The 14,163-nt window shown below is 28.7% G+C and overlaps 1 protein-coding gene across 6 annotated transcripts in view; it reads left to right on the top strand.

Annotated features, from left to right (window-relative positions):
• The window catches only part of LOC111626616, a 156,142-nt gene that overhangs the window by 71,079 nt on the left and 70,900 nt on the right, over positions 1-14,163 (top strand). For all 6 annotated transcript variants that reach the window (XM_023370059.1, XM_023370062.1, XM_023370060.1 and 3 more), the window contains 2 exons: positions 5,871-6,099; positions 10,369-10,537. In XM_023370059.1, the coding sequence (XP_023225827.1) occupies positions 5,871-6,099; positions 10,369-10,537 (398 nt within the window). The remainder of the gene's footprint in view (positions 1-5,870; positions 6,100-10,368; positions 10,538-14,163) is intronic.

Raw genomic sequence — 14,163 nt, forward strand, 5'->3', positions numbered from 1 at the left:
GATTATTTTAAGAAGCAAATTGTCTCTCTTTCTTTATAAATCTTATTACATTGATTCTAATAACAATGTCAGAATTACTAATTTTTTGAATTAGTTGATTGCTAGCCAATAACACAATAGAACTTGTAGTCAACAGAAGTTTAGTAATTTGGGTGGCCATTCCTCTTGAAAAATGAAGTTTATTGTTTGCTACAGTGAAGCAGGGAACAAGCACTTATTAAGTTCCTGGTTCCTTGGTTTCCTGATTTGACAGCTACAAATCCTGACATTATTTTTCTCTTTCAATAACTGCTTCATTAGTAAATCATGAATTTGTGAAGAGACTTCAGGATATATTTATTTTCAGAAAAAAGTTTAGTTTAGATAATTAATAAATAAATTTATAATATACAAGTATTTTAAAATTTAAGAAAGAGTTTACTGTAGCTATTTAATTTAATTGATAAGCATTATTTCATGCAATTTTATTATGAAAAATTTTAAATTATAATTTTGAAGTTTAAATCTTATATAAAATTTTAATTATTGTTCTGTAAATATTAATAAATTTGTATATTAAATTTTACTAGTTTTCAATATGAATGAGATAAGATGCATGCAACTTACATAAAAAGTACACTTTACAGTGTTAAAAAGATATCAAATGACATCAAAGACATAAAATTATATAAAAGAACTAAAATAAAATTATAGGAATTGCTTGAATTGGATAAATAATTAGTATATAGATAATTTGTCATGTCATATAACAAATGATTTTAATAAAATAAAATTATTCTGCCCAGATATTGAAAGGTTAAACAAAATTCTTAAATATTCGATACTTTATAAATATTAATGAGAGTATATTTTTAATATACTGTAATACTGGGCTGGGTGTAATTTTTTGATGCAGAATGGAATGGCAGTGATAAATACAGGCTCTCATTAAAATTCCATCAAGAAATATTGTACATTTTTAGTGATATTGATTTGTTGACATAAAATATATATTTTTTTCAGAACTTAAATAACAACAAAATGTTATTTTTATTATAATAAGATATCAAATTTAATAGGTAGGTAGATGTATAAAGTTTTTCAGTGGTAAATGAAGCATTTTTTTAGATGAACTTATTTTGTTTAATAAGTTGTGATCAATTGCAATTTTACCATAAAACTTATTTGCATTGTAATTTGCAATTTTGCTTTATATTAGCATTACATTTATGGTTTCAATAGTTAAACTTTTCTCTTTTGACCACAGGAATCCATGAGTAAAAAAATTCTACAGAAGCTTTAGTTTCTGACAAATCAAATTATTAAAAGTTTGGAATTCAAAATCCTTTTGTTCATTTCATTAAATATTTTGATCCAACTGTCAGCTATATTGATTTTTTTCTTTGCCCTGTTTCTTCAAATGTTTGGTTATCATTGTTTTATTAGCACCCATTGATCAAATAATCAAATTTTCATCTGTTTCTGTTCATGTAATAGGTTCCTTAAATTTACTGAAACTATTCTGTGTTTCTTGCCATCCAGACATCTTCCCCAACAATATCCATTCAAATTTATCACCTTTATCAGCACAGAATAAATGTTTTCTAACAAATCAAGAGTTTAGAATACAATATATAAATGTGTTTAATATACAAACTGTAGAGTTAAGTATTTTCATTTTTAAAAAATGGGACAAAAGTGAAAATTTTATTAAAATGGAATGACAGCCAGGACAGAATGAAAAGAATGGTACTGTCCCATTAAAAATGATACAAATGGTCTACCTATGTATAATTTCACTCATTCAATACTAAAAATTTTGAACAGAGTAAAAATATTTTTTAAATTGTAAAATGTAATTTGGATATAATGGCATCACATTAACAATATAAAATTCATACAGTATAATAATCATGATATAAAATTTAGGTAACAGTTTTATTTCAGATTGCATATTTATTTTCAGTTAATTTGTTTTCATTCTGTATATGTAAATATATATATATATATATATATATATATAAAACCTGATAATTGAAATACAGATTTAACTAGTTATATATGTTTTAAAAAAACTATACAATCTACAGATTAAAGTCATTAGTCACAATGATTTCATTCAAGTGATATTTCAGCCAAGTAATATGAGCATATAGAATTAGGAAACAATTTCATTTATTTTGTAATATAAATATGTTTGTTAATATTAAATTTCTGTAGACACAGATAAAGTATTGTTAGTGTCAAATTTTGTAATTTGATGCAATTTACTGTTGTATTGTAATTAAACATAATATTAGTCTACCAAATAGTCTCTGCAAATAAATATACAGTGGTACCTCAGGTTACGAACGCCCCAGCATACGAAATTTTCAGGATATGACATGAAATTCGAACTTATTTTTGCTCCACGATACGAACAAAAACTCACCATACGACATTACATTAGTTCGCATTTTTCATTTGTTTTTCTTACTACAGTTATTTTTTTTAATGTATTACTTGGCTTTAATTTGAGTATGTTTTTTGCATTGGAACGAATTATTTGGTTTTACATGTAATCGTATGGGAAAAGATGATCCACCTTACGACATTTTCATGATACGATCTCAGTTTCGGAACGGATTAATTTCGTATCCTGAGGTACCACTGTATCTCTAGTATAATATCAGTTGTAATGACAATTTTATAAATCAATAAAACAATGATAGTGAAGATACTCCCAAAGTACAGTAAACTTGTCTAAAATAGAATGGCTAGATTTTTCTACTTCAGCCAATTTCCATTTTATAAAGTTTTGTTTCAACTATTCTCTTTTTTTACTTTAATAAAAACATGTGTTAAACTCAAATTTAGAACTGCTTTTTCTCCAATATAATTATCCTCCATCATAAGCATTGTATGTTTGAAAGACATGTTAAAAACATTGAAATATAGTAATAGTGATTACAATAAGCCATCACTTTGGAACTTGGCCTGTATTGGTGAAAAAAATAATAATTAACTGACCAACTGATAACATTAAATAGTGTGATTAAGATACAGTTAGTTGAAATTCTGGTTTTATTGACTCTGACATTAAAAGGCTATATGTGTAACTTGAATAGTTATTAATTATAATAATTATTATTGATGTAACTATAAGTACAATTATTATTAACTTACAAATGGCTGACTGCACGTCTTGTCCATAAAAGTGAATGTAGCATGAAGATAATCTACCAAGATTGTGTGCAGTCAGCCATTCTATGGCATGTGTGTGCTTGCATCGATATGCACAATGGTCATTTTGAACATCTTCCTACATAAGCATAATTGCATATGCAAATACCAATGTTCATGTTTCCAATAAAGCTTATTTTTCTGTGCACAGGATATTATATCATACATTTTATTTTGCTTTTTTCTTGGAAACTATGGGTTGTAGAGGTATGGTTCTTTGGTTATTTTTTATATACTCCAAGCAATGATTCTATCTCTGCAGAATTTATGCAGTCTTGACAGGACACCCTGTGTAGTTCTAGATATTATTAATTTTGGCCAAGTTTATAACATTTATCAATAACTCTACATCTATACTTTTCAGCAGTGTTTTAATCAAAAAAATTTTGGTTTGTGTGTTTCCAGTTTTTTATACAAGTGTATTTATAATATTTTCTTTAAATTAATAACAATAATATACTGTCAAAATCATTTTTTCTCTCCATCTTCTAGTTTCATTTTTTTGCATTTCATATTGGTGTCACCAGAGAAAATTTACTTAATAAACATCTTTCATAAAAGTTCTTCAAAAAACAAATGTTTTTAATTGGTTTATGTATGTATGTATGATTTACATGGTGTCCTACATAAAATCAGCTCCACTCACTGAAAACTATTCAAATGAATTTAGGAAAAGAACACTTATTGCAAACTTTATTTTAATATTATTGAAACATACAGAAGATGTTGACAGTGGTATTCTTGTGTATATACTCTAAGTGAGTATTCTATACTCCTTTGTGTACTCATAATTTGTTCAGACTGACCTTATGTAAAATACACCAATATCCTCAATACTTCTGTGAATACATCAGTAATGTTTCATTATTTCAATTGGATCAGTTTCACCCTACATAAACTATGAAATAAAAATAGAAAAAATATTAGTAATACAACAAAACCAACAGCAACTAATATAAATATTAGTTTGATGACAATATCGAGGTCGACAACCAAACCAACAGCAACTAATATGGCGCTTGCTTCGTAAGCGGTGTCGTGTGACGTCACGTGCACCCATTCTATATCAATATGAATTAAAACCATAAACAATCGTGTAGTTATTTCTAAGATATAAAATAACTAATAATGTATTACACTATTTTCGTGGTGTAATTCTATAAGTTAAACAAACAAACACTTTAAAAAATTGTTCATAGAAATGGATATAGAAAATTTATTAATATGTATAGTGAGTTGTGTATATGTATCATCTACAGTCGAAGTTATTTAGTCCAGCATGTACATGTGAGGACCCAAACGGGGTCCGAAAGCTGGCCATTAACGACTTTTTAAATGAGTCAAATTTCGTAGCGCGAAAGAGCGAACTTAAAGATCGGATTTAAACAATGAACCTTTTGTCTTGCTAAAAGACATTAAACAATAGATAAAGTCGAAGAAAACGAAGTTGGAGAAAAGTCGTGTTCCGACGCGACGTTGACGTCTCTCGTGCCTTTCCTGGAATTCGAATTGTCACCATGTGACGAGGAGAGACCAATGGAGNATATTTAAATTATTTTATTCATTTGTTCTCTATTTTGACTTTTTATCAGGTTTATATTTACATAAAAATGCTGAAATTATTTGTGTTTTTACATGTATATATATTAATGGAGTTAAATGACTTATTCAGGATAAGTTTCTTTAGAATTAAGATTTGATTTTTTTATTATTTGAAGTGTAATTTTTAATAAAATTATTCTCCAATCTTATGCATTTTATATTGTTAGAAAACTATTTATTTAACATGACATATTGAATTCTTAATATTTTCCAAACTTCAGAATTGCTTATAATCAAAGCCAAACAATTTTTGGATTATATTAGTCTATATTACTACTACTAATAATAATTAAGTGCTAAGTAATTTGGCAATAGAAGTAGATATTAAGTGCCATCTCTTGCTAAATTTGATAATTAATTTAGGAAGAGAAGAATCAGCCCAAAGCAGGACTCAAACCTACAACTCCCACTTACTGTTAGTAGCAATATAGCCTGATATAATCTGGCAATTGTTTGGCTTTAATATATAAAGGTTTTAGATGTTTACATTTGCTTGTAATCAAATAGTTTTGTAATTTTATATACTTTTATAATTGACTACCAATAAACATATAAAGAAATTTGTCAAAAAATTTTATTTTATATAGTTGATTTTAATAATAATTTTGAAGTTCATAGCTAAAGTTGAATTTCAGTTATGATTACAAAAAATATCAAATATATTAATGAAAACTATTGATCATAATTTGCAGGAGGCTTTTATCTGTATATTTGAAAAGATGGAAATTATTAGATTTGTATTATAAGAAATTAATGATGTGTAAAACTTTATATTTTATATGAGGTTTTATTATTATACAGTTCAACATTAACATTATCAATATATAAATAACAATATTTTAATGTTAGCTTTAAAAAATATCTTTTTACTAATATCTGTTGTACTTTTTAAAAAATTAGTTAAAGTTTTTTATTTTATTGAAAATTTATTAATATAATTTTTCAAATGTTTTCAAATTTTTAAAATAATTTTTTATTGAGTAATTTTATAAATTAAAATTTTTGAAATATAAAATTTGTATATATTTCTTGTAATTAATAAATAATTATAATTTTTTGTTTTTAAGCCTATAACAATTTTAAAAGTGGATAAAGAAAAACAGTTTACTATAAAGAGTTCGCTACTACAGGAAGAAAAATCAAAAAATAATAACAGTTCAGAATCAAAATATACTTTACAAAAGACTTTAACTATAGTATCAGGTGGCCATAAAATGGTTACAACATTTAATCTGCTTTCAGTGAGAGTCAAGGCAAATCTTACAACAGAAAGAATTTTTAATATAAGAGAATTAAGTATGAAACTTTTTAAAATTCTTATAATGAAAGAATAAAATAAATTATATTCATATGTATTTTGCAAAGAAAATTTTTAATTATAAAAATTATTTATAAGTAATTAATCAATGTAATTTACACTCCTCAAAAGTGAAATTGCAATAGCATAAAGGAATGCACATAGTCATATGCAAACTGCAGGACTGTAGAATGACAGAGATATACAAATGATTAAGTTTGTGTATTCATCAGATTATGTGGTACCCAGTTTTTAGTTGACTTGGGCCATAAATGCTATCAGTGACAGTTTACAGCAGCCAAACTTTTGAAGAAGCATAGAAAATGCCTTGGAGATGATAGTGAGCTGAATACCACCAGTTTTAATGGCTGGGAAATGAGACCATATCCTGGAACTGTGCAATCTCATTTTGTCAATGTGCACAGTTGCCTTCCATATTGGGCACAATGTGAGTACCATTCAGTGATGTGACATGATGAACATAGGAACATCTGCAAACATGCCAAAGAAGGAGTGGATCACACTGGTGCACAACAGAGTGTACGGACTGGCAGATTCACTGAATGGCCCATTGGGATCTGTTTGCCATGGCACATGACATCTGAAGCCACTGTCATTGTCGTCGTCTTGCAGGATCTCTCTCCTGTGGGTCCTTGTCTGACATGAGGTGCACCAGGGACCACCACAACATATCATAGATGATGTGAGTTGTATAATGGATACAGCTTGGCAAGGGATGCCTCAAGCAACCATTAATCACCTCATTGATAGTATGCCTTGCCTGTATCGCTGCCTTTGGAGGCTATATTTGTTACTGAATAAACAGGTGTCTGTTGCATAACTTTGTATATGTCTGTCATCTACTGGTCCTGCAATGTGCATGTGGTTACACACATTCTTTTGTTGTGTTGCAATTTCACTTTTGAGGAGTGACTATATTATTTATTATTTTATAAATTTATTTTTAAAAGTTATTAAATCTGATATTTTATATTATATAACTAGTAATAGTTTTTAGAAGAAAGCTTTACTTGCAGAAAGATTAAAAATTAATTAATTTAGGAATATATTTATTTGATTTTCAATGGTTAAGATAGTCAAATTCTGTGGCAAGTTATCTTTTCTAGGTATTTACATTGTTTAATAAAGTAATACTGGTTTCTGCAAGTAAGATATTTATTTTATTTTTTAGAGAAAACTATTTATTGAGTAATGCATTATGCCTGTTTTTTAATACATAAAATATATTTGAAAAATACACATTATCATTTTAATATACAGGGTGGGAAAGAAAGTCACTTAACATCCCTGCTACAGAATATAAAACATAGAATGTACTGAAAATTAATTTGCTCATGTAGGGAACACATTACACCAAGGGAGAAACAGATTGATGTGTGTTACATGCATGGCCACAATATTGAATGCAATTCTGAAACTAAATGGAATGAGATCACGTGACACATCATTTAGGGTCAGAACTTCACAAGGAATTGATTACTGAAAGATTTATTGAACTACCTCAAACAGTTAGAATTATTAATGTGTTTCCTTTGTTGTGTGAAGAACAGACAATACAATGCCCCTAATACATAAGACATAAGATTTAAAGTAATTGGCCAAACTCGAAGGTATAGCCAAGGAAAGAATGGGATAGGGAGAAAGGGGTGAGTGAGGGAAGAGAGGAAATGCCCCTAATACAGGAAGAATGCATCAAAATCGTTTTGATGGCAGGGAAAAGAAGTTCCAAGAGAATTGCACAGAACAGATTGACAATTTTATCGTTGTCATTCACACCGAGAGCCTGTCACATGTAGCAGTTTCCAACTTACTCCAAAAATTCAGGGAGACAGGAACGATCCATGCCTGTGCAATACATGTTTATAGATAATACTGTATTTACAAAAATTTTTTTCTACTTACATTAGCTGGTTATTGAACACAAATTGAAATAAAAAATTGGGCAATTAACTGGATATATTATAAAAATTTGTTTAAAAACAACATATGTGTGATATATTTGTTTTGATAAGATCTGTATAGAAAGAAAATAAAGACTGAAGAGGGGTCATTAACACCCAAAATGCATATCCACATCCAATAATAAAGTCTATATCAATTGAACTATGTTGTCTATATCAATAAGACTTCCTTGTGTGATTTAAGTTACTGAAAAAAGCCAAAAGTTCTAGACTTAAAAAAAATGACACTAAGTAGTGTGTGAGTCATTCAAAAAGCAGATGATTTTTTCAATGCATGAGTGTATTGATTGATTGATATTAGATAAACACAACACAAGGTAATCTGCCAGTTGGGGAATGTGCCTGCAAGGTGGGTTTTTAAGGAAAACTGGCTCTATTAGGGCATTATTGATGTGAAGAAAACCCATAAACTTCACTAGTCAGCCTGAGCCAACTACCAGTGTTCAGTGATTAAATTCACTGATGCAGTATGCATGTAGGATGGAGAACGACACACCTCTGAACTCTAGGTAGAAAACTTTTTTCAGCAGTCTCAATCAGAATTTGATTCCAAATCCTTAATGGAATACTACATCTAACCAGCTTTCAATGTGTGAGAAAATAATGAATGTCTTTGAAATTAGTTCTCAAAAGCTTCACCATGTTACTAAAGCAAGAACATGAAGTTTAAAGACAATAATAAAAAAATCCATCATTGAATTGCATAACTTTCCCAACAAAAGAATTTTAAATTGCATTTGGCATCATTGGTTTTATTTTATTTTACATACCTTATTTTAAAAAAACTTTATATTATTAATTATTATAAAATGGTAGAAAGCTCAATTTTGAGGGATGAGTGTTATAAAAAGTTGTAATGTTCATAACAAGTAAAATCATTATGTCTGACCTGTCTTGAGATATGACACGACTCCCTTCTATCTCCCCACCCAATTGACCTTTAACCATCAAAATTTCATAGTATCAATGCTATGAAATTTTGAATTTACCAAGCCAAATTTAGTTTCTTAATCATTAACCCATCCCAAGATATTAAATGAAATAGACGCGAACACACACACTCACACAAAACACATTACACGTACATATTTAAGAAATTTTTTTTACCTTTTCTTTACTTTTTTGGGTACAGGGTGTCTCAAAACATAAAGATTTGCAAAAAACTTGGAGGGTCAAATTTGACATGATTCCAATACTTTCCCATGTTATGTGTACATAACAGCCTGGAAGCAAAAGCTTATGGTATTGAATCATCTCAAAAATGATTAGTGTAAAAATGAAATCCTGATAAATCGGAGTACAGGATGCACAATTAAACTAATAAATAGAAATTACATGGTGAAAGAATAGTGGAATATTATAATTATTACAATGATATTACAATTAGCAATCTATAGTATTTCTTAGCTATTAGTTATACAATTAAGTTTATTTTTATTCAGTTAAAGCAATGTGACATATGGGAAATCTGTCAAGAGGGGAATGCCTCCTGAGAGGTCTTTTATGGGAAACTGACCCCTATTTAGGTGTTACTGACATGAAGAAAACCCTGAAAACTCCACGAGGTCATCTTGTTGGTGATGCATGAACTCATAACCAACTACCAGTGCTCAGTGGTTTTATTTACTCAGCAAGTGGTGGGCCAAAATTAAGTTGGACTATGAAAACAAAAGTGATCAATAAAGTTTAATATTAATATTTTAGATGAATGTGTTATTTTAAAAAATTTTAAACTAAATATTTTTTAATTCTTACTTTATACATGAAATATATTTTGATAGTAGATAAAAAATTTTATAGACCAAATGTCACATGAATACATTAGTAGTGGATATACATATATATTCTATGTACAGTACATGTAGAAGATATGAAATTCTATATGTTATAATACAGATATATCTGTTGTCTTAGCATTTTCTAATTATTATATAAATATTTGGTTTATTTAAGTTTATTATATTTAAAAATCTTATTATATTATAGTATGATACTTAGTAGGTGTAAAGCTTTTCTTTTAATCTTTTGAACATTAAAACTACATTATGGCTGTGAATATTTATTAAAAGTATTTCAAAAATTTTGGGTGATATTTTTATATTAAAAAATTTAATTATTAATCACATTAAAGTTTAAAGAAATGTTAAATTTATTTAATTGTTTTTTATGAGATTGTAAAGATTATAGAAAATTATAATTTTTATCATTGATTTTTGTGTAATATTTTAAAATATATTTTTATTTAAATACTAATTTTTGAATCAAGTTTACTTTTAATCTGATTAGAAAATTCTCTTAATCGAGAAAAATATCGAGAAGATGCAGTTCAGTGGATGATAAAAAAGAAACTACTCCCAAATCAAACTAAATGCAAATGGTGTTCCTTATCATCTCTAAATTTAATTGTTGATAAATCTCTTGTTGATGGATATACATGGAAATGTAGCAATTTAAAGTAAGTTTTTTTCTGTTATTCTGTGCAGTGTTATAGTGCATCTAAATTACCTTATTTTTGTGTATGTAACTTGTAAATAAATGCTAGAACAAAAAAATCTTCACAAACAAGCCATACACCAATTTTAAATTGCAATCATGAACTCCTGCCTATGAAGCAATGACTGTTCCTGTAAATTGTAGGATGTATAGTGGGGCAGATAATTTGAAGATTTTTTGTTCCTACTTTCAAATTGTCTTTTAAACACAGATAACCAATAGGTTACATACATGAAAATATGGTCATTTATTATTGTAAGTATATTGTAACTTCTAAAAAATAAGTTAACTGGAATATTTACCATCAAATTATTCACCTTTGATTTCACAAAAAACAAATACAGAGAAATTAAAGGTGAATTTTTTTATAACTTCTAAAACACTGAAATATTTAATTGATAAAAGTTTACAAAAGAATATATTTGTTGTAAGGAAATTTATGCATTATTGATAAAATAATAATTATTGGTCTGATTTTATATAATAAGCTTTTCCTCTTAATATAAATTATTTAATATGAATTTATCTTGTGATAACATTACTAATATAAATATATTAAAAAGTGATATTTTCTACTGTATATGTACTGTACATTGGTTTATATATTGCTTTTTAGATGATGATAGATGAGATTATCACATACTAAGCAATAGAAATTCATGTCTACAGATAGAAAACTAATTCGATAAAGTTTGCAGATAATTAGCTTATAATAACCAACTCAAGTTCTTTTTAGGATTACAATGGGTAAAATCAACAAAAAAACCAAAAGATAGGAATGAAGAATAATTTTGGTAGTGATTTTGAAGCTGATAGTTTCAGAAAGTTCTACATTTTGAGTCTATGCATTGATTAAAAACAGGTTAACAAATTTTGCTAGTTTGGTTAAATTATTATAAAAAAACTGCAAAGTATGAAAATGAATTTGTGACGTCTATATCAATAAGACTTCCTTGTGTGATTTAAGTTACTGAAAAAAGCCAAAAGTTCTAGACTTAAAAAAAATGACACTAAGTAGTGTGTGAGTCATTCAAAAAGCAGATGATTTTTTCAATGCATGAGTGTATTGATTGATTGATATTAGATAAACACAACACAAGGTAATCTGCCAGTTGGGGAATGTGCCTGCAAGGTGGGTTTTTAAGGAAAACTGGCTCTATTAGGGCATTATTGATGTGAAGAAAACCCATAAACTTCACTAGTCAGCCTGAGCCAACTACCAGTGTTCAGTGATTAAATTCACTGATGCAGTATGCATGTAGGATGGAGAACGACACACCTCTGAACTCTAGGTAGAAAACTTTTTTCAGCAGTCTCAATCAGAATTTGATTCCAAATCCTTAATGGAATACTACATCTAACCAGCTTTCAATGTGTGAGAAAATAATGAATGTCTTTGAAATTAGTTCTCAAAANTATATAGTTAATCAGGCCTCCTATCTAAGCTTTTCATATCTGGTCTCATCTTTCATTTATTTAATTCTGTTCTCAAGATTAATTAAGGAAAGACAGATGGACGACAATGGAAATTTATAGATCTACAATTTTTTTAAATTGCAGCCCAACAACAGCATAGTTAGAACTAACTTATGCTTATCACACAACTTCCAGCACATTAGGTTTTCAAAAACTTGGCCTCTTTGTGCTCTCTGAGCAGTAAGGGGCCTAAAACCACAAAGAAAAAAAAAGTTTTCGAAAACAATTGTTTTTGGCTACTTCAGAGGCTCTCTTCAGGTAAAAGAATAATAATAGAAAAAAGTTCTACTGGGCTTCCTAACATTCAAAAAACTTTAAACAAGCCAATTCCAATAATAATCAAAAATTATGTTCTAGATATTCTAAAAGTTAGAAAGTTCCAACTTTGTGACCTTGTATGATAAGCATAAGTTAGTTCTTATTAAAGTTTCAGCTTCTGTTGTGATTTTATGAACAGCATTGTTATTTCACATTTGTACTGGTAATGGCATACAAGTTAAAATGTGTTTTGCAAGATGTAGTACAGTATTTGCAATGCATTTGTCAAAAAATTTTTTGAGAAAAAGAAAAATGAACTCAAGAAGAACAGAACAGCATTACTTTTTCAAATTTTCAGTAATGGAGAAGAGGTCACCTATGGAAACTCATGCCTCCAACAATTGTATAGGGGCTGATGCTTGAACCAAATATTGTACAAATCTTTGAGAGACACAGACACTTCTGGAATGGCCAACAGAGTGTCCAAGATGACCACATCTCAAAGCAAGTTGACTGATGAGAACTGAAAATGTTTCCAAACAGTTTTGAAACTGTTGAAACTGCTGACCACAGACAGGACCTTCAGCAGCTGGCATATCATAGAGACTAGGAATTTCCAAGACAGCTATTTTCAATGTCATTCATCGGGACTTGGGCAAAAGGAAGTTGTGTGTATGGTTTGTGCTACACAAGCTCAAAAATAGCATCAAATTGCTATGATGCAGAATTTTATTGCAGAGGTAAACAGTAATTGCCAGTTGCTCCATGCCATAACAGGTGGCAAGACTTGGTGCTTCAAGTAGAAGTTGAAGCATCAGAACTTTACATAAATTGATTTTGGCTTACCAAAATAAAAAGAACTGAGACTACAAAAATCAAGAATGAAACTGATGCCTATCATTATTGACACAAAGTGTATCATTTATCATGAGTTTTTATCACATGGAACCATAATAATTGGTGCATACTACTTCAGTATCATGAAGTGTCTTCTTGTCATTATTTACTGAGTACAGCCTGCCATGTACCTAAGCAATGGCTGGTTCTTTCTGATAACATACCTTCAAACAACTGTCTATAAATGAAAAAGATTTTGGCCAAAAAAAATTAATAGATTTGATCACTCACTCTGCTCACTTAATTTGGCTCTTGCTAATGGTTTTATTATAATGGCTTGAAAGAGCAGCACAATATGAAATTCAAGAACACCAATAATAATCTTATGAGATTTTGAGTCTCACTTGCAATGGATTTTTGAAAATGTTTGATTAGTTGTATGATCATTGCAAGAAATACATCTATGTTTGAGGGAAACATGTTAAATAAAAATAAAATTTAATTCATATATCTTGAAATTCTGCTTTTTTTTATTGCAAAAATCTGGTTGACATGACTGCACAGATGCAATGTACAGTCTTGGATCTTGATTTATTTATTTTTACCCCATTGTTTCTTTTTCACTTTATTAATCAAAACAACTGTATATTGTTCTGTTCATAAAGATTTGTTTAACTGTAATTATTTTTATTTCCTATTGTTAAGATCAGATAATGGCAAATTAGGCTTAATTTTAATTTATACGAAGGAAAGTTTTAATTTTTTCTCTCATTATTACATTTGAGAGATACAGTCGACCCCCCTATAAGATATAGATACGTTCCAATTTATTAGGAATCTGATTTCTTACGAGTCGTTCCAATCACAGCCCGACACGTGTCAAGTTTACGGACTACGGCTGATTGAAAGGTTTTCTTCCATAAAATTAATCGATTCTACACTAATCCGACTCAACATTTCCAAAATACGTATATTTTTTCGTAGTTTTATAGGAATCGTAATTATAGGGACCGTAAT

Source organism: Centruroides sculpturatus, unplaced genomic scaffold (assembly GCF_000671375.1).
Source record: "Centruroides sculpturatus isolate CEXI.00-Female unplaced genomic scaffold, Cexi_2.0 scaffold362, whole genome shotgun sequence".
Taxonomy (NCBI): domain Eukaryota; kingdom Metazoa; phylum Arthropoda; class Arachnida; order Scorpiones; family Buthidae; genus Centruroides; species Centruroides sculpturatus.